This window comes from Dermacentor albipictus, chromosome 7, assembly GCF_038994185.2.
Source record: "Dermacentor albipictus isolate Rhodes 1998 colony chromosome 7, USDA_Dalb.pri_finalv2, whole genome shotgun sequence".
In the NCBI taxonomy this organism is placed as follows: domain Eukaryota; kingdom Metazoa; phylum Arthropoda; class Arachnida; order Ixodida; family Ixodidae; genus Dermacentor; species Dermacentor albipictus.
The window spans coordinates 35,574,318-35,600,954 of NC_091827.1; the positions used below are offsets into that span (position 1 = coordinate 35,574,318).

Sequence of the window (26,637 nt, forward strand, 5' to 3'; positions counted from 1 at the left end):
GCAAAAGGAAGGGACTCATCCCTCGTTCTCTGCGACTGAACCAGCCTGTACCTTCCGAGTTTGGCCTGAGCGTCGTCGCAAAGGCAGAAAGGCTGTTGCTGCAAGCAAGGATACTGGACTGCCGGAACACAGTTCAGAAACTTGAAAACGAGACGTTTTTGCCCGATGTCGCCTTGAGTTCCGCTGTGCGGACCACTTTGCTGGCATCCAGCTGCACGCAAATCATGAGGCCAATATACGGGTGCGCCATGCCGAGTTTACGCACGAAGTCAAACTTCACAGACTCTCGGACACATCCAAACCCCATCGTCTACACGGCATGACTGCGGTGGTACATAATCTGTCTTCGCACAGACTTGATCTTTCTGAGGCCTCCGTTCTTGAGCTAGGCCGGAACTTCAATGTTGGTCCTGCCCTGGACATGAGAAAGGTGGTTTGCACTGTGGAGCACACGGTCATCCAAGTTCATCAGTCTAGAGGCTTTATGATAACTCTGAGATCGCCATTCTCTCTGCTGAAAAGGGGAATGCCACAGTTCTCCTTCATACAGCCATGTAGAAAAGAAAAAATGAAAAATGCTGGACCTGCTTGACGATCAAAACACATGTCCGGCTCACCCGGGACCCTACCTTGAAGATACAGAGAGAACTACTAAAACTCCTAGCGGAGGTGTTTCACTTTGTTTCTCCCAAGCACAACTCCCTCTGCTATTATATTCTTTGCTATAATGGTGCGCCCCCTGCACTTTATGGCTTACCAAAGATTCACAAACCTGATGTCCCTTTGCGACTTATACTAGAATTTACGCGTTCCCCCCTGTGAAAGGTATCCAGCTTTCTGCACAGAATTTGGTCCTCTCCAGTCGGATAAGGCACAACGTATTTGCGCAACTCCACCGATTTCGTTGAAAAAGTTTGGGATCTTGTCCTCGACGACGACGACGAGGTGATGGTTTCGTTTGACGTTGTGTGTCTGTTTACTTCCACTCACACTGACATGGCCGTGGAAGTTTGCTGCTGCTCTCGACGCAGATCCGGCTCTACCAGAACGGTCGCCATTTGATGTCCCCGACTTGAAGAGTCTCCTCAGACATACTGCTGTTTCGATAAGAACGTCTAATAGCAAATGCACAGCGCACCAATGGTTGCCTCAGTCGAGGTGACCGCTGGGAACCTGACCATGGCATGGCTGGAAAGTCGTGCGCTCGCTTCTTTCAGCCCATCGACAAGAATTTTTCTACGCTAGGTTAACGATTGTTTTTGCCTAATCAAGTGCTGCGCTTTGGAAGCTTTCACCAGGCATCTAAACAATCAAGCAGATTCCATTCAGTTCACGGTTGAGATGGAGACGGACCAGAAACTGCCTTTTTTGAACGTATTGGTGAAAAAAAGCTGTGGTGCGCTTGCTTCAACATTTTCATAAAGAGTACACACACTGACCGGTACTTGTACTTGTCTGCGCAACCTGAAGCTCACGAGAGGTCAGTAGTTGCCTCCCTGTGTGGCCGTGCGAGCCGCATTTGCATGAAACCTGAAGAGTCGAATTCAACCCGCCGTGGTTGCTCAGTGGCGTTGGTGTTGGGCTGCTGAGCAAGAGGTCGCGGGATCGAATCCCGGCCACGGCGGCCGCATTTCACTGGGGGTGAAATTCGAAAACACCCGTGTACTTAGATTTAGGTGCCCGTTAAAGAACCCGAGGTGGTCGGAATTTCCGGAGTCCTTCACTACGGCGTGCCTCATAAATCAGAAAGTGGTTTTGGCACGTAAAGCCCTATAATTTAATTTATTTTTTGAAGACTCAAATTCAGACGTGCAGATAATCCGGAACGATCTTTCGTCAAGTGGTTACCCCCCTGGGTTCGTGAATGCCGTGGAGCACCGTTTGTTTGGAGCAACTTTGGGCACTGCCGACTTGAACCCTTTCCAAGCCGGCATTGGCCGTTCGAAGAAACGAGCTTCCATTCTTTACATTCAGATAAGTTTTGCTTCGACAGTGTACGTCTTTCTTTGTCACGTCTCATCCCGAACAGACGGGCTTCCGTCAAACTCTCTATTACAGCTTCTTAGAAGCCTTCGATACGCTTGCTTTAGAAAAAGTTAGTAAATTTAATTTATTTCGTTTTGTGAAAGGAAAGAGTCGACTCATCCATAATGTCTGTCCTTACCGGAATCATTCGATCCAACGAGGAGGATGTAAACCAGGGCGACTATCCCCAGGAACAGCAGGCAGAGTCCAAAAGCCGCACCTATGTCCCGGTAGTCGTCCTCCCTGGAAGGTATTTCGCACGTGTTCAAATAAACAGTTTCACGCTTTGGCAGGAGATCATTGTGGTAAGGTAAGAAGTAATGCCCCTTTCAATCAATAATAAATAAAAAATAAATAAATCGATGAATCAAATTTATTCGTGCATCAATTAAAATACAGGGGTAAAAAATGTTGCACTTTCGCCCGAAAGGCGAAGCACGGATTGCGATAGCAAATTAGTCAATAGCTGCGCGAAGTAAGGATGGTAGTTTTATCAGGCGTATAAACTTGTAAACATTCGCTGACTAACTAAATTAACAATGATATGATGCGTAATCGGGAATGAACGAGGACGCAGAAAGGGACAGACACACAGAGAGTGTCTGTTTCTTTTTACGTCCTCGTTCAGTCGCTTACACATGCTATCATGTATTTCAACCAGCTAGCTCACCAACGTGTTTTAACTAAATTAGCAAGCATCGTGTCATGCGCGCACAGGTAAGTGATGAACCCACCTAGCTCTATGAGTGCGGAAAATCACGGTCAGAATGTTGGAGTGAGGAATCGCGGCAGCAGCAGCGGATGAATCCACCGTCATGCATCTCTCGCTTCAACGCGAACGAAATGTCGAAAGCACAGCACATACGAAGCTACCGGCACTACGCGCACTCTGCAAACCTTGCAGACCGCTTTGAAGGTAGGCCCGCGCGGGAGCGCACTTCGACCACGGCGCAGCTCGCTTTTGAGATACGGTGTCGGCATGGCTGTGCTGTGAGCAGCATCCGGCGAAAAAGAGCGCCCTCCCCCACCCTCTCTCGCCTCTCCCTCATGACTCGCCTGCGACTGGAGACGGCACACTTCCGGTCCTAAAGACCCTTCAGCTTCATAAAGTAGTGCCACGCTTTGAACAAAGCCGCCTCCTCCTCGCGCACTCTGGCCGAAGCCGCGCCGCGGCGCTATTGGCCTAATAGCATCACGTGGGCCCTCACGCCGTTCATCAGCGCCATTTTTGCTCGAGAAGCGTCTACGGAGTGGCAAGGAGCGCATGTTGGCGCCGTTGCTACGCTCGAGCAATGTAGGCGGCGCCACGAGGGGAAACGAGGAGGAGGGAAGGCGGAGGAGGAGAGTTTCGCCACTTCACTAAGTTTAAGGGTCTTTATCCGGTTCGCCCTTCCTCGCTCGCACACGCGAGACTCAGCCGCGTTTGCCGGCTCACCCTCGCGCGCTTTCACTCGCACATACAGAATGGGGCGCGCGGCTACGATTTTATCGCCCTTCGAATTTATACGGAACATCACGGCGACGGCAGAAATGCGCCCGAAGTGTCCATACAATTGCTGTCGCAGAAAAGAAAATTACTTGCCGATCAGGCACCTTGACTGGTTGTCACCTCCGTGCGTTTGAGTAGCAACATTTCAGAGTACACCAATTAGTACGTATATAGCAAATAACGAACGCAATCTACAGAAATTAAAGTGTTACTCTTACCATTTGGCCCTCTGTCTCAACCATATGACCCGTGCGGGGAGCTTATTGACGGCTTCTTATTGAGGACCGAGAACTTACTATTCCTTTAGACGGCTACGACCTTAGCCAGTCGTTCCATAGCTCACGCGCCTTTCGCGCCTAGCTGTCGTTGATGATAATGGTTTCCATGATCTATGACATTATATATTTTATGACTATAGGCTTTAATATTGGGAGACGAAGCTCCTTTGTATCCTTTTTCCTTCCTCCATGACCTGGAACCATGCATCCAACCGAGCGCTGTCTGTGTGAAAGGAGAAATCGTTTGTCTGGCTCGACCGGGCCACGCAGATGGTATTTATTTGAAATAAGTGAAATGGATTGCTCTGGAACACTTACAAAATTATATTATGGGGTTTTACGTGCCAAAATGGTGACATGATTATGAGAATACGTGGAATAATTTTGACCCCCTCGATTTCTTTAACGTGCCCCCCATGGAAGAGACACGGGTGTTCTTGCATTTCGCCTCCATCGAAATGCGGCCGCCGCGGCTGGGATTAGAATGCCCTGGTTCTTCGTGTTTATCTTTTTCTGTTCATTTTTTGCATTATTTCCACATTAGCTCGGCCGCAACGAGTTAGTGCTTGGAATGCTCAGCAGGTGTCAGGGGGCCTTCACAGGCCCATGGAAACCACTGGTTACCTCTTTCTGTTTAGTAAGAACCACCGTATTTTTCACCTTGCTCCTGCTCTTGTTCATTCAAGGGTGTTTTGATAGGCGATTCCGCTCTACACGGCGTGCGACTGCTGCTACCTGGCGGCGTCTTCGAGCACTGACTCTCTCTTAGTAAGGGAGAGGTATAGTATTTATTCCTTGCAAATGTCAATGCGTCTAGTGGTGGGACTTAATAAGCCTCCTGAACAGCTAAATCCGCATTACACTAGACAAGGGATACGCTCGTACATGATCGTCCCCATGTAGCATCGAAAGGAGGGCTAACGTTAAAGGATAGCTGAGCTAACGTTATGCAATGTAGAGCCAATATATGCATAAGTTGGTTTAAGAGACACACGTGCCGAGCAAGGTGTCACGTAATATTCACGGCGTTTTACGTTCCAAAATTTGAAAAAAAAATACATCAGCAATACATTTGGGATTATCGGAGCTACTACGTAGATGTTTAGGGATGGCACGCTATAGCCGTATTGATGGAGCGTTTAGGATCCGGAAACGGCAAGCGACCTCGCTGTGCGCGGACGGTGCAAGAGTCCTGATATGGTAACTGCCCGATCAGTAATGACTGTACGATTGCACAAGTCTCTGGTAAAACAACGTCACTAGGGCAACTCGCATAGGCAGGTCACGCAATACACTTGCGACAACTCCGTATTACGGCTTACCCAGGATCCACAGCTAAAAAAATGGTAAAGAAAGGAGGGGAGAGAAAGGATACGGTATTTCAGAACGACAATATAGTGAGAAAGTACGCAATTTTGAGCAAGATAAATTATTCCAACACCATGTTTTTCTTGATGAAAAGGCAGGCGTTTGAAATGATGTATTGAACAGCTCGACACACACCACACAGTAAAGATATACACAGCTTTCTTCTGGGGTGAGCGTTGAACGACTGGCCGAGCCGCAACAACGTTACTGTTCTTACTTCACGGAATGCAGCAGGGAATAGGAAGGTCGATTGCAATCGAAAGTGCACATTTCAATTACAAATACCAACGCTTTTGCCTATTGAACCAGTGACAATAATTATCAGGGAGAAAGTGCGCAACCAACAATCGCAGCACGTAGGGACATATCAAGCGTGCAGTCAATGACAGCCAGACAGGTGGGTCGTTACTGTTTAAGTTATGAAGCAGGAAGCTCAACAATAAGGATTTAGTCTTTGAAATGTTGAAGATTCGCTGCTTTAACACGGAGGTCATTTGATCGGTACGAAGTGCCGTAATTTGTACGTGATGATTTGTTTGTGTAAGTATTTATTCCTGCCGAGTATCAATGCGTCTAGTGGCGGGTCTTAATAAACCCCCTGCGCAGATAAAGTCTCATTAGACCTACATAATTTCCTACACAAGCGATACATACGTATCCTTTCCAATATACTAAGTAGAATCAAAGCACTTACGGTTGACATGTCTGGTGAAACGTTTTTCACCGCTAGGCTATACTGGAAGAGTAATGACGAAAGTGGACCCGAATGTGAAATAGCAGTTCATATTCAACCCTTGCTAGAAAACCAGTGAATTCCTCACTAAGGATTTCTCAGAAAGAACAGAGCTCAGTAGCTCCCTTTCGGGTCAGAAATTCGCGTCAATGTTTATGAAAGAATTTGCATGCTCTGCAGACAAAAAAAATATGGTAAAGCATTGTGACTGCTCTCTCTAGGAATCGCAATACGAAACTCGATGCCTCTGGCGACATCCTGTAGTTACACTTGGAAAATATCACTCAATGCTTGTATGGCTGTCCGTGATTTGTGCTCTAATCTGCGTTGTTTGGTGATTGAGAACCAGCTTTCTTTCTATTTTTGTTCTTTACGATAACCAGCCCGGTGGTGTTATCGGCAAAAATAAACGAATAAATAAACAAGCTCCTATACTTACTCGACATCTCGCTGAATTCAATGCCTGAATGAAAACGGAGGAGAAATAATTCAGTTGCAAGGGATGGAGTGTGCATGTATCAACATCTCGATACGTTGCATATCGAACCGAATTTATGGTAAGAAGGCTTCACCCTTAAATAAAAATATAATAATTGATGGAGCTGTCGCCATATGAGAGCACGCTATGAAGACTAATATAAATAAAAACAAATTGAAAACGCATTAGGCAGGGCGAAATGTCTTAGATAGGCTGGCAGTACTTTCGTAATGTAAACCTGTACTTCTCAGTGGCTGCCCTGTGATTATTGACAAACGACATAACTGACACTGACAAAGAGACTGATCTAGACTCCACATAGTGGAATGATGTTGCATGGCACAGAAGATAATGAAGTGGAGGTTCTGGACAGCTGGGCCGCATTCAGTGCCACCTTTTGCAGATTTCCAGCGACACCACGTGACGACGTTCCACCTGGCTCATAAAAGTAGCACGGCAAGAATGACAGGGCCGCTTCTGTCGAGGATGGCGTTTGCATGAAAACGTCGGCCAGCCTATCCGAGATGGCTAACCCTGATCGATATCCATTAGGTGCGAACAGTTGGCTTTGTCAGACTCAGCGCTAATCTTGTCCGCGCCTGCCAAGGTTGCCGAGTTGCTATGGCGACCTGCTGCTGAGCGCGAGGTCGCGCGTTCGGCTCCCTGTCGTGGCGATCACTTTGCGATGTGAACGAAACGTGAGGGACCTGAAGGTCAAGAGAATTCGGCGCACGGTGAAGAGCCAACAGGCGGTCAAGATTATTCCGAAGCGCTTTACTATATATGGCATTCCCCATGACTGACTGCGCGGTTTCGATAACGTCATGGTGTAATGCAATCTTAAATGATATCCGGTTCGGATATGGTTCGCCACGTGTCACCAGGCACGTATGTCGATACAGATAACGATCAGTTAAGGGAAAATGAGACATTTACTTAATCGTAGCAATTGCTATGATGGAAACCTTTGTAGCAATTTGGTTTCCTGTGTAGCAATTGCTACGATTAGGTGGATATCTCATTTTCCCTTACTTCTCTCCACCTTGCGGGTTTCCGCCGAGCGTGTACGTAAACCCTTGCCTTTGGTTCAATTTGTTGTCAAATTCGACTACGGCCTGCTATCTGCTAGCGGCATGGATAGCTCAGACGGTAGCGCGGCTGCCCCGGAATGGCGATAGTCCCGGGCTCGAGTCCCGGACCAGGACGAAGTTTCCTTCAATTCTGAGGCTTTTCTTTCGAGGAAACCGTTTGGGTTTCCTTCGTAGTCATCGGTAGGATTAGGTGGATGTCTCATTTTCCCTTGATTACTCCTGTCCACGTTGCGGGTTTTCGCAAAACGATTAGGTGAGATAACGATTACGTGAGATAACCATCAGCTACTCATATCACAGTTCTTTCTGAACGTAATTCCAGTTGCCGAAATGAAAGTCACGCCTACCCGACATCACTGCACCTTCCACAGTGCTTGACATAGCAGACGGGGACGACTCGAACCCAGACGAATCTTCTGGAAACCAAAAGAAGCGGGCAGCTCAGAGATGGTATAGTCCGTGTAAATCGACGTAACATTAACCTACCCATTGTTTAGCGTTCTTGGACGGACGTTCGTTGGGTGACGAAGAGTGGGCGAGGCTGTGAAATTAGTCGACAGCCCGTGGTCAGGCGACGTCGATTTCCGACAGATGATCAACAACGGAGTGCTGCGCAAAAAGTGCGTTACTGATAACCCGCAATGTGTTAGGGACACCGCGTGCAAACTTTTAGCCAAGCGGTTGCATGCCTTAGCTGTGATGGCCGCGGTGCGTGCGTACTTTTTTGTAGCATACGCTGGAAACGAATCCGAAGCGAGATGAGATGGGGACGATATGTAGTCGGTGATGGGATGTAGAACATGCACTACACATGCGAGATTAGCCGCGTTTGCACGAAATAGACGGTGGCACATCGCATCATCTTTCTAACGAATGTAATTCGTGCGGACAAGGACCATGCTTTGGGGAAGACACGTCGCTGTAATCACCTTTGGCGAATTTGAAAAATCCTGCTTTTGATGTCTTTCACCCCAGCGTAAGTCGTTTCCGGGACAAACATGCTTACGTCGGGACAATTTATTTCCAACATTCAATGGAGCGAAGGAGCGACGCTATACAATAACTTTTTTCTTGGGCGAGTTGATGTTTGCTGAACGACACGATATTAGAGAGTTTTAGAATAGGGGCCCCAAACGTTTTGGGGCCCCAAAGAAATAGCGTCGAAGCCACTGCGCATGCGCGAGACGCAAACTGCGTTTGGGTTTTGCGTTGGGAACGCTATTTCACCGATGTAGCGGGAGCTCAAATAGCGTTCCCAAAAGCTTTGCGTCAACAAACATGGCGGCTCTGACGTAGCACCAAACTGAGTTCGATTCGCGGTAACGCGTGAAGTTCGCAAGCTAGGAGAAGTGACTGCAGTTATCGCTTTTTTTCAACTAGCGTATGTTATGAAGATTGATTCATTAGACGCCGCTGATTCCGAATTTGTGTGTGGATTTTAAGGCTCGTAGGCCTAACACGGCTAAGCTTGGCTGGTGAAGGCACGTAAAGTTGGTTTTGTTGCTCAATACTAAGAACAACTAATTGTTTGCTGCTTGAAGAATAACCTCTAAATTGTAATTAAACGCAAATACACGCAAGTCAAAATTACTATTCATATCATAAAATGGAATATTCCATTTATTTATGTTTAATCGTTTTTGTTAGACGCCGTAGTGGCGCTGTCAGCGCAAGACGCTATCCGCAAACGAAAAGCCCTATTCTAAAGCTGTTCACTACTGCGTGCCCCAACGCTAACACCCGCAAAGCTGTTTGGGGCCCCAAAATATTGGGGCCCCTATTCTAAAACTCCCTATTATAGCGCTAAAAAACCGGAGAAGATTCTAAGAGACAGACAGAAGAGAAGGTGTGAGAACATGCGAGATGAAGAGAAGATGTAGCGCCGTCTTCGCTTCTGTCTGTCCCTTAGAATCGTTGTTTCCCGGTTTCTCGCACTACACTATCATGTCGCTGAGCTATGCCACATTTAGACCAAATAGCTGCAGGCGTAACGTCGGCGCGATACTTGAAAGGCTGGAAATTTATAGTCAGTGGAGTATCAGCTTCTCTGCTTGCACTACGAAGATGGGCAGCATTGCATATTAGCTACGCAGTTGTCAAGGAACTTAAGACGCTGTGTGCACTAGATATCGGGATAAGAGGAAAGTCTCTACTGTGGCGCAGACATGCAAAACGAATAGCTTCTAAAGCGATCTTATCTTCATGGCGTGTGATTTCATGCGCAAGGTTCCAAATGGTGGACATGCTTTTTTAAAACGGGACAAACTCTACGTTATTGTGAGTCCGCTAATTTCGTAACCTCGCGAGCCGAACGGAGCCGAAGTTCTGATACGTGACGCGTGTTTTGTACGATCAGCGATGCGTTGCTAAGCAGCTGTCGCTTGAGAGACGCGTCGGAGTTCCCTTGGCATATCGGCTTATCAGCGCCCACGGGTCAAGAAGCCGAGAACAGGGCCTGCAAAAGGATCGTCTCCATAAAGAAAGGACCCACCGTGAGAGCCACCGGGGCTCACGCTGACGTGTCCCGGTGGGCGGCAGCCGAAATTCTGCGCCGAGAGGGCAAGACTGCAAGGACGATAGCCGACGAGACCGGGTGGTAGGACTGGGCACGGGACCAGAGCGAAGGCCCGCCGAGCTGCGTGACCACTGCCGGACAGTAAGGGCCCAAACAGAACGCTTTCGCGTGCCTGTCTGCAGGTGCTCGCTCGTGCTGACGGAAAACGGCCCTGTTGGTTTCTTGCACCCCCGTCGAAATGACGCAACCCAGTGAGGACAGTTTGGCATGAATCGGGTTTACCTTTAGGAGAGACGCATTTTTTAAAAGGATAATCAAACTCGACAAGCTGACGTGGTTGTTGGTGGTATTGAGTCAGTGGGTCGTGCCCACTATAGTATATATGGGAGTTTGCAAATACCCAGCTTGACGTTTGAAAGTGACAGTCGAAATTATGAAAACTTGCAATAAAACTTTAATAACGGTCCTTCAATACGCGAACACTGTTCCCCACCAGGGAGAATTAGAAGATTTGGTTAATCTATGTTTCTGGATATGGGGAATGGATCTGTACGAAAAAAAATAACTAAGTGGCATTTGAATTAAACACACTTGGTATAGTAACTAACCTTAGTAACCGGTGTGCTGAACTATCCACAACTGAGAATCTTCAGCGCATCTAAACGCCGTGCTATATCCTATGGATAACGTTTTCCGTGCTTATAAATCGTAACGTTTAGTATATGCAATTTATTGTAGCATATGCGATGCATGGTCATCCCAGCAGACAGCTTACAAAGTGTTATTTTACCTGTTTTTGCGGGCAAATTACGAAGAGGAGGAAAAATAAACTTTATTTTAGGTCAGCACATGTGAGATCTAGGCCTCTCTACCTAGGTGACGGCTTCGAGCCCTTGAGCCCTGGCGGCATCGTCGGCCAGCTTGATTGCCTTAAGGTACAGACACACTAGCGGCAAAACGCGCGCGGCGCGCCGCCGGCGGCGCGCCGCGTGCCGCGAAACCTGCCGCGGAACCGGTTTGGTCTGCCGCGCAGAGGATGGGTCCAGGACCCATTTTCGGCGGCTTGCCGCGTGCCGCGAACCAATGAGAGACGTCCGGGCTTTCTCCTAAGCGCCACCTCTTGGCTACTGCCGAAGTTGACTTCCAGCGGCGGCGGCGGAACCACGATCGACGACCGAGCGCTCCGAGCCAGCCGCAACAAACAGCACTAGTGCTTCGTCTGCGTGCCTTTTGCGCGCGCCGCCGTCGCAACAGCAGAGAACACACAATGACCAAAACGCTCATCGTTGTCAGAACATCGTCGTCTGCATCTGCCATTGCAGGAATCAACGCGATCAGTGCGCTGTCTGCTAATGGTACGCCCACACTAGCGACAAAAACGCGCGCGACACGCCGCACGCGGCAAGCGCCCGCGCGGCAGACGCGTGCGGGCAAGTCCACAGTCGCGTTTTGCGGCACGCGGCAGCGGCCCGTGGAGTCCCGCGTTGTCTCGTTCCATTCGATACTTCTCGCGACAACGCGCTGTCCGTTCTGCCCATTTCGTCTTCCATCGGAAGTGTCTGTGTTGTTTTGCGCCACTGCCGGCCACGCTCAGGCATGTCGGATACGGACGAGGAGCTACTGGTGACTGTGAACACTATAATACTTGTTTGTTCTTTACTTGTGCGACGCCGACGTGCCAGACCGCGGACGAGAAAGTTTTGAGTGCCGTACAGGGACACTGAGGGCCAGGCGCACACTCTGCTTCCCCGCCTTCACCAATTACTCACCTGTCATGCCAAACTGCTGTCCATAATGTGCCAGCGGTTGGCGCGCAGCTCCTTGTCGGACGCTCGATTTATCATAGAGGTACGCATATCCGCGAACGGTTTCCAAAAACGCCTCCATTGCGAGGCGAATTCTTCGTCGACGCCTCAGTGGCGGTGTGGTAAGGCTTAACAAAAACAGCCCCCTTGACTGGAAATGGCCTCTGAGATTTTACGGCGCGCGTGTCACTGTTCAGTCTCAGAGCCCATAGATTATGATTCTTTGCTTATGCGACAGGTGGCGCCACAACAGCGCGGCTCGTAAAGCGGCTCGCTTCTGATTGGTGGACGTTTCGCGTCTGCCGCGAAAAATGGGTCTCGCACCCATTCGCCCGTTTGCCGCGCGTTGCTGCCGCTTTTCGTGAATCTTGCCGCGCGCGACAGCACCGTACCGGGGTCGACGTATCGGATGATGATGGGTTGATGAGATATGTATGCTCATGGACGCGGTGCCTTCAAAGGTGCCAAGTCCTCCTCCCATCTGACAACGGTACAGCACCGCTCGCCGCGCGCGTTGTGTCGCGCGCGTTTTTGTCGCTAGTGTGGACGTACCATAACCGAGCAAGGAAAAAGCGCGCGACAACCGCGATATCGCGCCTATGCTCGCGCAGTTCGAGACAAGGCGAGATCAGCGCTGTCACGTGACTCCGCGGCGGCCGCCGCGCGCACAACCGATGTGGCCTCTCTGCCGTGCGGCGTTCTTGCCACCGGCGGCGTGCCGCGTTCGTCTTGCCGCTAGTGTGTCCGTACCTTTAAGCTTTTCGCAATGCCGCAATGGTCGCATTTTGCCGCAATGGTTACATTGCGTAAGGAGTAGGCGTTGTTTAATATTATATTCTTGATACAGTTTTATCAGGAGATAACGGTATATCCTAAGGTCACAAGTGCATGTTTCGTGTGGCCGCTTGGAAAAAAAAATGTGCGTGGGCTGTTCCGTTTGTAAATGCATATATGTGACACTGAGAAAAATAGAGATAGAGTTAGAGAGCACTTATTTCAAGCATCGAGGTGGTTGCCTGTGGCACTGAAGATCACTTTTTTTTCAACTCTCTTTTGCCGTATTTCGATGGGGGCGAAGTGCGAAAACAACCGTGTACCTAGATATAGGTGCACGTTAAACAACCCCAGCTAGTCCGAATTGCCAAGACTCTCCCGCTATACCGCTCGCCCCATAATGAGATCGTGGTCATGGCACGTAAAACCCCTTAATTTAATGTTAATTCGCTAATCTCTCTTTTGACTGTGCGGTAACCTATGTTCTTGTACGAAACCGCGCAAGCGCAGGTGAGGAGCCTGGTCGGCATTTGTTGATTTTCCGTATTACGCCCGTAGTCTATAACAAGTATTGTTGCGTAGATTTGAGTACTTGCATGCTGGAAAACCCGCATTCGCTTTTGTACGTGGCATTGACTCAAATAGGCAGTTGATTTTTTATAAAATTTGAATGTTGAAGCTGCTTTTTAGTTATAGCGTCAAGGTTTTTGTACTTGATGAACCACCGACAGCCGACAGCCTATTGGCATCGATGTGTTTCCTGGCCGTTGGCGTTCGAATACTACGGCGGTAAAACATTTTCGAAAGCATGTTGGTTTCGTCTGCGAGTCATTACATAGACTTGCTGTAAAGAGGTCTACTCTTGGCAAAAAATAGTACCTCACTTTGTTTAGGTGTTGATTATCATGATGAATGCGGCGGAGGTTGAGGGAGTACGCTTGAAGGTACGTTTTTATGCCTGTTGATCTCCATAACACCGTAAATACGCAAAGCGATGTCACAGAACACCCGATCATTGTGTGTTCTCCGTCATCGCTTGTTTGCTGTACGCCTACTAATTCTTCATTTCTTCAAGTGTTGTATCCTCCTTTTGTCCTTGTTCTCTTGTGCTTCACTTACAGTATGTCGTTCCGTCAGCTGTAATGCGCATTTGCAAAACCAATACGTTTGATAAGACGCAGTGGTTGTCATAATTTCACTACACATGTATTAAGCTGGCACATATATGGTTCAGATACAGATGCCTGTATGCGGACTTGCACGACGTTGATGCGGAGATTAGGATAATTATGACAGAGGCAGCTGACGGCCGTAAGCTGTTGCATTCTTTCCGCCAAACTACCCGGCCTGGTAGTGCTGTAAAGATGTTGTATAAAAGTGACACGCGGTGACAGGGAAATTATTATACTTAGCAGCCGACCGTACGTTTTGTAGCTTAGGTCTTCTTTCTTGTGCATTTGTGCTACCCTTATTAATGAGCCATTTCTTGCATATGTTCTTGACTATGTAAACGCGTTTTGTGTGGATGCGTAGACGTGTGCTTTTTGTTGTACTTGTAAAATGCAAATAAAATATTTTGAGGCTTACTCAATCTTTGGTGTCGTGTGCGTTTATTCCAGTCGAGGCCATCGTGCCACCTGGAAACCGCATTTTGTCAGTAGCCCTACACGAAATGCAACAGCTGGAGCGCGGCGGCACAACTCGGCGTAACGGCGGCGTAATAAACGAAAAACCGCTCGGGATGCCCTTAAAAGTCAGTTCAGAGTGTGCCTTAACTCGATATGACTCAGCGCTACATGTATTCTGCGTCTCGATCGTGCTCCCGCCAGTTTGGTTGCTGTGTGGCAAACGTAGCGCCCACTTAATACAGGCGCTACGTTTGCTACACAGTAACTAAACTGGCGGGAGCACGATCGAGGCGCAGAAGCCAGAAACCCAGTAAAGCCACAGAACACCTGGTAAAGCGTGTGCAAAACCCCGTTTCCGTTTCCTGTTGTGCAGTGCCACCCGTGGTCACATACTTTAGTTCACGACGCCACCGCTACGCTTATTTCCGTAGCACTGTGGAAGGTACAGTTTCCCTTCTCTAAGTTTGTATAGGTGTTCTGTGGTGTAGGTAGGGAGGCTAGAATGGGGAGGTGTGAAGACCGGCCTCCGGAAGCTGGCCCCAAAACGCGTTCCTGCCACGTGATGGCGCTGCCGGCCGGGGTGCCGTTTAGGGCGCCGTAGTTTCTCGGGTCGTCTGCATACCTCCGAGCGGGAAAATGATTTGGTAGCGCTTAGTTTTTGCGTTTGAATGCGTTAAATCAGACCAGACTTTTTTCTCTACATTGTAGATGCTGAGAGAATTTAATGATGTTTCGCTGCTCTCATTCCACATGGAAACAGCGAGCATCGACTACGCTGCGGACACAGCAACGGTTTTTGCGACCACCTCTTGCCGAGATTAGCGCGCTTATGCGTTACTGAATATATAGTTCATAGGAGTTGCCGCCCAAGGCCAGCGCATTGGAATAACCTTGAATGTGTCGCCCGCACATAAGTCATATTTGGGATTGTAACATTACTTTAAATGGAGGAAGTTCATGCAATGTATCAGCATTGTGGTGAATAAATTCTAGAAAGTACAAAGCGCTTGCGACTTAATACATGTTTGTTGGAAATAACAGTTATTGCATAACATCACATTTTTGCAAAACGCAGGGCTTAACCTTCTTGGCTTTGTTGTGGATGACACACTGATTTATGCTTTTGAGGAAAAAGTGAATACGTGTTATACAATAAAACCTAGACACCGATCCTGTTAGATCAGCGGAATGCCTCCTGCAGTCAATCTGTGGCCCATTGGCTGCTAGAAACAAGAAATTCTTGACAACTTTTGCGTGCAGTCGCGTAGTGTTAAATGCACGAGTGAACCTGTCCTCGAGTGGCTGAATGAGGTTGTATAGACATGCTGAGGGATACAGAGGCCCTCCCCCCCCCCCCCTTCCCGAGACGCGGTCCCGTATGACAACAGCAGAAGTCGGTCGAGAATACAAAGCTTGAACCATCTGCCGAACACCCACACTAAAACCAGCCTCTTCCAGAACACGGAAAAGTACAGGCGCCCAAATCGCTAACTGGCGTGCGCGAGCGGGGACTTTTCCGGGCGTCAGCGCCGTATGACGGGGCGAGGCTGGAAACAGCCTAGCCGACGATTGGCCCAGCTGAGCGGGTTTTGTCCGCATGCGCTTAGCTTCAGACTGTTTCTAGCCTCGCCCCGTCACACGGCGCTGACACACCGAAAAGTCGCCGCTCGCGCACGCCAGTTAAAGATTTGGGCGCCTGTACCTATGGCTAATGATGTCGAAAGCTTTCTCCTGAACGAAGGAGCAAAGAATACCGGGAAGTTTCCTGGTATTTCCCTCCAAGAGAAGGTCCCTCACTGCTAAACCATGAAGCTGAGTAGAGCACCCCTGGACACTACATGCCCGGTATGGACCCAAAACAGTGCTGAGCACTGGCGTGAGTCGCGTACACAGGCACTTTGCTATGAGCTTATAATCGCAGTTCAGAAGCGTGATTGGACGCCATGCTCTCAGATCGGAGCTCCTCGACTCGTCCTTACAAAGGAAAGTGATTAGCCCCTCTCATTGAGACGCTGAGTCCCTTCACCGAGTAGCCTGTTCACTAGCGATATGAACGGCTTCACTAACAGTGTTCAAAATTTAACATAAAATTCGACTGTCAGACCATCGGATCCTGGACTGCGATTGCGCTTCATAGACTTCAAGGTCGAAAATAGCTCGTCCTCATCTATGGCTGAGTCGCACGCTTGTGGCAGCTCAGCTGGTGAAGCAAACGGAAAGACAGCTGGAGAGGCACACAAGGTCATGTAAAACTGCCTCGCCAGTGCAAGAACTCCATCTGGTGAGTCGACTATGCTACCATCACTTGGATCTATTAGGGAAAAGAGAGTTGTGTTCTTCCTTGAAAGATGCTTACGTAGGACGTTTCTGCTGCACCACGCTTCCATTTCCCACAGCTCTGCTCAGGCTGTGGCCCTCAAGCCGTCCCAGCGTCGCTGCAGGAGAATCCGAAGTTCCTTTCGGAGTGAGGCCAGAGCCGAAGAAACACCAGACCCGCCGGACAGTGGCCTCGAGAGCAGGAGGATCGCGTCGGAGACGATTTTAATCTCCCCACGCTCCTCGTGCGCTCGAAGCTTGCCCCAAGACCTGAAGCACTCACGCACTCTGACCTTCACGCCATCCCATTCTGTGCCACTTAGATTCGCTGTGGTGTGGAGCGATCGAAAAATAGGAAACGCGAGAAAAATACAGCTGCACTATACCGACCACGAGAGTTACTTTGCACTTCACCGTGGCCTACGAGACTGAGAAGCTCACGGCCACGGTGGAAGAATAAAGTTATTCTTCCACTGTGCTCACGTCGCCCCCGCGCTAGCCACCCTACCCGCGCCCCCGACGGAAGCGCCAAATTTGACCCCAGTGGGAGGAACGCGTAGCGGGGCCTCCGTCGGCAATGGCGGCGGCGCCGCGGTCTTCACACCTCCCAATTCTAGCCACCCTAGTGTAGGTTTCCGTCGCCGCTTCCCTTCGCGGTCGCGCCCGTGTTCAGTTCGCGCTGCGCGCGAAACGTCTCTTGTTTGCGACGGCGCCTCTTCAGATGACCGGAAATTATTATTGTGTTGTTAACTGTCACGACAGCAATGTAAACATGAAAAGGTTGATGCCACCAGTGAAATTCTGCCGATTCACATGAAAATGGTACGAAAGAAGCAGACGACAGACATGGATTACTGCGGTGCGCCGAGCGAAGTAAACATCAGGCAAACGAAGCGAGCTCGTTCATTGATCACTCCAGAGTGTATGACGGTTTCCATATGTAACCCACGTGAAATTAATAATTACTCGGTACATAATCCTTTTATTCATATAAAAACTTTAATTTCAACGAGCGCTTGTCCTGTCTTCTCGTGTTTCGTTTGTGTGTGCGCTGTCTAAGAATGGAAACCACGTCTGTTGTATGCGCTAGCAGTGGCCGAAGTTCACGCGTGCCGAGAAATTGAATATGTGCATGATGCATTGAACATGACCGGAGTTCATTCCCGCTTCACCACTGCACCGATCGATCGGGTTACTGGACGACACACACCCGCGTCTTGCTCGCGCCGGCATTGCTGAAGCAGGAATGATTAATAATACTTTCAACTTCCGTCTCTTGAGTACTGTTAAAAAATGACCAAGCTGTCTACATTGCTGCCTCTATTCCATATTGTAGGGGACGTACTAGTTAAAGTTGTGTGCGCATGTCGTACTTGTGCTATGCAGCGATATATCTTGTTTATTTCCGCACAGTGTCGATAGAAGTCCGTTGTCGCCATCAGAGACAACACGGATTTGTAGCAAACATAAAGTGAGAAACTGCAAAAATGACTTTAGCTCGTAGGTGCCGCATCGTATGTGCTGACGATTTTTCCGGCGGCACATACGATGTCGTTTCCAATTACCTGCTCAGCGTCCCTTACATGGTTAAGCAGACGCTGCCCTTTCGCCGCATTGCAGCCATATAAAAATAATCGTCAAGCGTACCGATCTTCTTAAAGGCAAATATAGCGTGTGGAGTTTGTTTCACACTAAGGGGAAAACTCGGAATGTATTGCATCGCGATGCGGCAAGCAATGGAGTCGTGCGGCGGCAGCAGCTCGAGCAGGCGCACACGCTTGAGGGGCGGTGTCGTGATCTGCGTCGTCTGCTACGGCGGCGCGCGCTGGCCGCATTTTCGGGAAGCGTGGTACTGTCAGGGGCAGTGCACCAATTTCATCGGTACTGCGGGAACTGAGCTGATATTCTTTACTAAACGTTGTGCGTCGCCACACTCTGATCCTTCATTGGCGCTAATGGAGTTCCACAAACTTCTTTTGACAACATGGTTCATTTGTTCTTTCGAAGGGCCGGAGTACTGAGCGTGTGCACGTATATTTCTTCACTGTGTGTGCTACCGTAATGAGCAGCGACAAAACGCACCAAGATGTGCGCGCAACGTGCTCAGTCTTTGTTTGACTCGAAAGGAAAACAAAGCACTCAACAATGGGAGTCGAACACGGTGAAACAAACGGACACGATTAAATGAACGTTTTAGGTTCAGACAATGAGCTGGAAGTGATTTTTCTCGATAATCATTCGCTACACCAGACAGACCCTGCCCGCCGGTGGGGAATTGGACACGTCACGCTCGGAACTTCAGTTAGTATCTCGTCATGTCCCCAGCGGCAGCGATGACAGCGCTCATCCTGGAAGGCAGTGAAGTGTAGAATGACTTGATCAGGGATGTGTTCATTCGCTGCACGTCTCAGTCACTGACGATGGTGGATCGAAGCCTATCCTCGGGCGACTGATAGAGGGGATGTTGCGCCAGCGATACTTTCAACGAGCCCCAGACATTTTAAATGATGTTGGCGCCCGGGGATTGAGGCGGCCGCTCCAAGAGAGTGACTGCGCGCTCTTCTAGCAGTTCTTGCACAGCACGAGCAGTGTGGATCGGCGTCCTATCGCGTTAGAATATATAGTCGCCTTCCAGAAACGGGCCGTCAAGAATGTATGGAATCAGTACGTCGTCTATGACTGCCATGCAGCGATGAACTTACATTCGAGGCGTATCAGTGGGCGTCGCGCAACGCTTAGCAAAGAATACCGGCTCCTTTCACGCAGTAACGATGTGATCAACGCCCTGCACCTGACAGTAGAACGTTTCTCGACAATGCGGCCAGCGTGCGCCGCCGTAGCAGACGACGCCGTTCAAGATCCCGCCCCTCGAGAATCTGCGCGAGCTGCTGCGCTTCGAGTTTTCCCCTAAATGTGAGAGAGACTGTACACCGCCCTTCGAAAGAAATGTCCACGCGCACACACCGCGCGCGGCGCGAAACGTGCCCAAACGCGCGCAGTGCAGGAGGCAATCAAGGCGGCGCGAACGAGAGATGGGAGAGGGGTACCACCGGCTAATAGAATTTTGCTCCGCATGCGGCGCTCTCAAAGCCGGCGCAGCAGCGCCGCTCTCGGTGCCGTTCTTGTCTATAGACCCCGAGACCCGCCACGTGAACACGACTTTTGCCTGTTTCACATGATGCGATTTTCGTCGCACCGGAAGTGCGATTTCCGTCGTTTGCGATGAAAATCGCAGTCGCAGTGCCGACCCCCCGATTTTCGGCTGCGACCAACCGGTTGGTCGCACAGTCGCACCGTCGCACCGATCGCTGCGATTTTCCGTCGAAATTGCGCGGAGAGCTGCCACAGGAGCTATTTCGCTGGTTTGTTTTGGAAAATGGCGTCTCGATCGACAAGTGCAATACGCGGAGACGTGGATCGTCGAATTCGGTACGTACGCGAAGGGAGAATAAAAAACTTGTACCGCAGATTGCATTCTCCGATTTCTATGCGTTTGTTGACACTCTGCACAGCAAATGAAGTGCATTTTCACGTTTGCTTCGTACGCCTTTGCGAGTTGTCAGTGCTAGGAGGTGTTCGATCCCCAGCAGACGACGAGGTCGCTACAATGTTTTGAGTAGCATGCAAAAATCGCGCTTACGGAGCAACTTGAATTATTTCAACCTCGGCAAGGGCAAATGACAAGATAGCAAAGTACCCGAAGTTTCAACGTTGCGCTGAACGCGGTACCGTTCAGTTGCATTTTCTTGTCGGTTTTCAAGCACGAATTTCCCGATGCATCTTGAAAGCTTATCTTGCCTCTTATTAAATCTGACAGAGCAAAAGTGTAGGCTATCGTAATGAATTTGCTACGATAGCATTAAATCCGTGGCTTGAATAAAATATTACATGGACGTTTAGTTGCACCTCTTCTCTGGAGAATTTTTTTTTTCTTGCACAGAAACCAATAAACATTGACTATGTTGCGGACTTTGTATCCTTACTGCATCTGTATGAACACTTGCTCTGCAAGGTAACTAACTGCACAGCTAGTAGATTAAGTAAATACAGTGACAACGTACCCTCCTGCACAATTATGTAGAACTCGTGCAACAATGCGAAAAGCAGGCAAACGCCCTGTTCTTGTGTGGATAAAACAGTATAAAACGACACGCTGAAGAAAAGTAAATCCAAACTGTGCAGTGAAGTCAGCCAGTACAAGCAGTTCTTGCACGTTCACAGCTGATCAAGTGTGCAGAAACATTCATGCCTTACATGTTTCTAGCAAGTTTCTAATAAGTTTGTGATCACATATATTAGTGTGTAAACCCATATAACGATATCCGCTGCGATTACTATCTTTATAAGTAATGAAATACCATGCTAATTGCAAGAACATATATCACCTGAGGATTTTAGAACAAATTTCTGCATTTCAACTATACACAATATGTGGTTTATTCAACAAAAGAACACAAACTGGGCTTTTTTGCAATGACAAACTTATTCCAAACTTTACTTACATACAGGCAAGAAAAAAATTATAGACAGAAATATTGTTCTTCAATTTGTTCACCTGCCACTGTGGCTATAGCATTCTGCTGCTAACACAAGGCGAGGGATTGATTTGCCAGCCATGGAAGTCGCATTTTGATGGGAGTCATAGGTGCGAAAAAAAGCTCTTGCACTTAGATTTAGTTCATCACCTTTTATTGAACCCTTACACTTCAAAATGCTATTGCACGGGGGGCATGCTTATGCAAAATCTAACACCAATAGAAAGCAAAGCGCAGAATTGTAAAACAACCATCTTTCGTGATAATTCAAGTGTGTAAATATTCATTGCATCAATATGTATTGTTCAACAGCACTGCACAAGTAAGCATGATCAGGTATAGCAAGTACTCTGTCAAGAAGCTGGTTCTACAGATGTATAAATGTCAAGGCATGAATGCTCATACTACGTCGCACACATAGCACAAAGAAAACCTTTTTCAAGAGTTGTCTCTTCTGGCAGATATGAGGGGGCCATAAGCAGCAGAAACCTTATTGCAGGACATTGTGTAATACCGCTTATGAAAAAATGAACAGAGTGAAGAGGCTTTTAACCCTTTATTGACGAGTGTTGCCTACAGGCAACACACCAAAAAAGAATTTTTCTCTTGTCGAGTTTAAGTATCGAGTACGAAGTTTCTAGCTAAATGTCTTCGGCCAACACTGAACGACAAGCAGCAAGCGTCATTTGTTGGTTTAGAGCAGGAACACTGGACAAGGAAGAAGAAGTTTGGCACGCGACTCACTGTCTTGTGCAAGCAAGTTCAGAGGAGACAGGCCAATGCAACGTATGCAGCTGCATTGGTGTCGCACATCTGATGTAAAGCAAATGAAATGGGCACCTCTGGTTCATATATGATAAGAGCTGTCTATACAAATTGAAAATAAAGCTAGGTGGCTTCAATGGGGTGAAGCCCACTTCCTGTTTCCTGCCTGGGGTTTTCCCTCTATTGCTGAAAAATTTCTGCAAAATATTTTTTCTTTTTGTTGATTATGCTTACTCTTGACGCGTTTTGCATATTTAGATAGAACAATAAACATGTTTTCTCGGTATTTATATGTCTCGTCATTAAAGGGTTAACAGCAGTACCTCATGCTGCTCTAATAAGAGGAACGATGTGCAAAAACATTTCTGGTAGAACACTTAAACTAACCTTCTGAAAGACAGAAAATTCCAGGTGAGAGTTGGAGGTACGTTTAGCCCACACACACCAACAATACGGGCATACTACAAGAAACACTACAGCCTATGGTGTATTACACTCTGTGGGAAAGCTATCTTATACAGAAATAAAAAATGATGCAACAAGCCCTCGACAACACTGCAGACTTTCTTGGCTAGTCTGGCCTCTCGCTTTCTGATAAGTCAGCTCATATCGACGTCAGAAAAAAAGAAAGACTAGAATCAAGAACTACCCCAGATTGCACATTGTGATCCACATAGCTGGACAAATATGCCCGCAAGTCAACACCCACAAATCCTCAGCTAGTGTAAGCCCATGACGGCAGAGCCAGCATGTGGGTGAAACAATTATGCAATGCCTGGACGCAACTTCCACACCTGGTGAAAAGAATAATCTCGAAATAACGGGGGTGGGCGAGCGGATACTATAGAAAATCGCAGATGCTGTGCTTGTGTCCAAGGTATGGTACGGTATGAATTACCAACAGCACACAAAAAAGACAACTCATCGAATACAGGCATCGGGTAGTAATAACAGGTCTTTCCAACTGTACCATGCTTGAAGACCACTATGAGAAAGAGCTAACGAACAAGCACCTAGACAGAGTAGAGTTGCACCCTGCAGCACAAATTCTTTGTCTCAAGAGCTCAGAACCTCATCGCAAGATACTATGCCAGCTAGCATATGAGATGCAAAGACGACTACCCCTCCCTTAAGAAACACAACCTCGGGAGTACCTGAACTTGAAACACAACAGGCCCATACCATGGAATATGGGGGCAAACAATTAGGCCAGGAGACTATATGCAACTGCCAAACACACAGAGGAGGTTGCTAGTCATGAAGATACAAGCAAACATAAGGCACATATAGTACACTGATCTGGCAATAGCAGTGTAACAGTAGTATGACACTACATAATACTAAACCCCATATAAGTGAGTACCATTTTAGGTCATCCTACACCTAGAAAAGCTGAACGGAAAGCAATCAAAGCAGCACTTGTAATGCAGATTACACCCTGCACAACACCCTGCATGGATTCACCAGAAACTGTCTGGGCCTGCACATCACACAAGATTGTCAGGAAAATCAGGAGATTAACACGCGACTTGCCAGCACATGGCCAGAAATTAAATTACAGGATACATAGCCATGCAGATATTCCAGGACACAAGCGGGCTTATAAGCCTGACATAATAACTGAAAACTAGATGAGTTTGTGTGTATTCATTATTAACTAAAGTGCAACAGATAGACAACACACAAGAACGAAGTGCTCTGTGTGTTCACTTCGTTCCTGTCCATCGCATTTCTGTTGCAGTATAGTTAATGAATTCATAAGGCTGCACAGGAGAAGAATGATACCTCTGCCCAAGGGCCCGATCTCGCATCCAAATCCACACGTGTGCACACATACACACACAAATGTTGCAAGAGTGCATAGCATGAAGCAGTATCAACAGGATGACACTAGATATGGATGAAGACTAACTTTCAACTGAGGTTCATTTGTAAAAATGTGGCGAGTTGTAAAAGGGCGATGAGCAAAACGAGAACAAGGTGAAAGCAGGAGCCAACGTTTTGACAAGTGGACTTGTCTTCTTCAAAGTCCACGTGTGGAAACGTTGGCTCCTACTTTCACCTTTTTCTCATGTTGCTCATCGTCATGAATTTCCATCTCCTGCCTTCCCCGAGTTTTCCCCAGAAAAAGAAAGACATCATTGAAGGATAGATAAAAATTGGTGCTTGATGCAGCCAAACATAAATAAATATGCTACAGAAAGAAAATAGAGAAAAATTCCAAGTGCAGGAAAAAATAATTACAATTGCCAATTCTGCATGCCAGCACCTTTCAAGAAACACTGTTGTTATTCCAATAGGCAGACTGACAGTTTGCTTATGCAATGCAAGCACATTCTTCCAGTTCCATGCCATTGGGGAAAAAATGAGTTTCCTGGAAGGTAGCCACTTCCACACTTGGTGATCACTGTTTTTTTTCCCTGGACTTGTATATCTATATGTATTTTCCCCCTTTCCTGCTTTTATGTTTGGTTTCATCAAGCACTAGTCTTTATCAGGTTTTATTGCTGTACTACTTTGTGGTAACCTTTATAGATCACTGCATTTTCACAATAAACCTTTTAATTAGAAGTTAGCATACCCTGTTCTTGCTGCTTCACACTGTAAATTCTTGCTACATTGGCCAAATAAAAGATTTTATAAGGTATCATGAGGGCTATTAAAGTGACTTGCTGCAGTCTAAAAAAAAAACGAATAGCCTGGCTGCAAATGGCACCAAAGAACACATAGGACAAACAAGAAAACCGTGATGATCTAACAATCAAAAGTTTAATGTACACACCGAGTAAATGCTCGCTGACAAGCAATAGACTGAACATACACAAAAAGGAGAAGCAAAAATTCATGTGCATTTCCTGACGGGAAATGCATCCATTTCTAACGGTGGCCGTGATGACAAGATTAACCCAGCATTTTTAGATCTACAGCTTCCGTAATTTCTCTAGGCAGCCGATCTGCACAGAATGCTAGCTTCTTCCTCTACGATGCACGCTCAGATGTGGAGAGTGCATTGTAGAGGAAGAAGCTAGCATTCTGTGGAGATCGGCTGCCTAGAGAAATTATGGATGCTGTAGATGCAAATACACTGGGAGAATCTTGTGTCAGCATGGCTGCTGTTACACTTTCAGAGATGGATGCGTTTCCTGTTGGGATCTGTATGGACACGCATCAGATCTTGCTTCTGCTTTTTGTGTAAATTCGATTTATTGCTTGTCGACCAGCATTTACTCGGCATGGTCAATAAACTTTCATTTGTTAGTACACCTCATGAGATTATCTTGGTATCTAGCAGAAAGGTGTTCATTCTTTTTAGAGTGAAGCTGTATATGCCTAGGCGAAACACTCATGGTCCGATCACAAGAACCCTAGCGTAGGGGTATGAGCCATTGTTTCGGGGGTTGTGAGCCATTGTTCGTCTTACATGAGGGACGGAGACATTTCTTGTTGGGTAGACATAGAAATACTTATGCATTTAACACATAAACATTTATCTACGCATTATGCAAGGAAGGGACACAGAGTGGGACGGGGTTAAGAAAAGATCATGATGTCATAATTATCTTGCAGCAAAGGTGTGGCGGGCCATTGGCTACACCGATAGTGACGTCATTTCTCTCTAGCAGCAGAGCGCGCTTGCAGAAGTCTCTCTCAGACTTCCCTATAGGTTCAAAAATGTGTCCCTGTATTTAATTAAATGAAATGTGCAGCCCCGGTGTGTCACTTGGTAACTAAAGTGCATAACTGAGTCATAAACATTATGATTAACGCATTACAAAACACAAATGCGTAACATAATTCAGAAAGACTTCGACGGACCACCTGGATTAACACAATGAACCGCTGCTCATTGCACTTTCGAAGATGGTGATCTTGCAAAGTGCAATGTGCGGCATTCCAAATAAACAATGTGATAAACCCAAGCCAAACATGTGCATAACCTCATTAAGAAACACAGACATAACCAATAATATAGAAAGACTTGAATAAGCCATTGGAATTAACCCAGTGATAAAAACCGGGACTGCACATTTCAGCTTCGCTGGTTTACCGTCTGTACAGGGTGCATGGGCAGTAACTTTTTCTGTTATTGTTTGTTAAGTATTGTATAATGTTGTGCCAGTAAAACATGTTGGGCTAGTTGGTGCAATGTAGTGGTACTGCTTTTTTTGCTGTTTTTTTTTTCTTAATGTTGTGCCCTTCTTCCTTTTGTAACAACTTTTTTATTCCACCTTGCATAATACTCCAACCTTGCAGCCTGCGAGGTATATAAATAAATAAGTACATCATTCATTCATCTGCATACACCTCGCACCATTCCTTGCTCAACAAACGTCACTGTGTTGATGTCTCGCAGCGTGCATCTACATTAACTGCCGTTTGCGTTTCGGTATGGTTTGTGAACAGTGTAATGCATAAAGATTACATGACATGCATTAAGGCTCTGACCTATGTGGTGCATAAGCAAACCTTGCAAAAGATGACATGTTGGATTGTTGGAAATAAGACAAATTGTATATATCGCAGTTACTTTAACAGCATTTAATTGACCACTTGACAGAATCTTCACTTCGCATAGATTCCAACACGTACACTGAATCTGCAGTTTTCTTTTTTGCTTATTAATGCAGTCGTTACTGCATGGCCACATGGTAGATTTGAAAACAAAGTTAAATAAATTAGTTTGTTGCAATATAACAATATGTGTAGATCACTGCGATTGTAACACGAGAACTTAATACAAACATGCACACTATAGGATGCAGACAAATGCTCAGGACGATCTCCAGAATGTTTGCATCCTGATACTTATGAAAGTGAACGGTTTCATTCCATGGCT

At 47.3% G+C, this 26,637-nt stretch overlaps 1 protein-coding gene across 1 annotated transcript in view; it reads right to left on the bottom strand.

The window, feature by feature from the left end:
- Positions 1-26,637, bottom strand: part of LOC139047814 (uncharacterized) — a 205,694-nt gene that overhangs the window by 37,602 nt on the left and 141,455 nt on the right. Inside the window, exons 3-5 of the mRNA XM_070521948.1 lie at positions 7,949-8,071; positions 7,810-7,878; positions 2,165-2,268 (exon numbers count right to left, since the gene is read on the bottom strand). Coding sequence (XP_070378049.1) covers positions 2,165-2,268; positions 7,810-7,878; positions 7,949-8,071 — 296 coding nt within the window. The remainder of the gene's footprint in view (positions 1-2,164; positions 2,269-7,809; positions 7,879-7,948; positions 8,072-26,637) is intronic.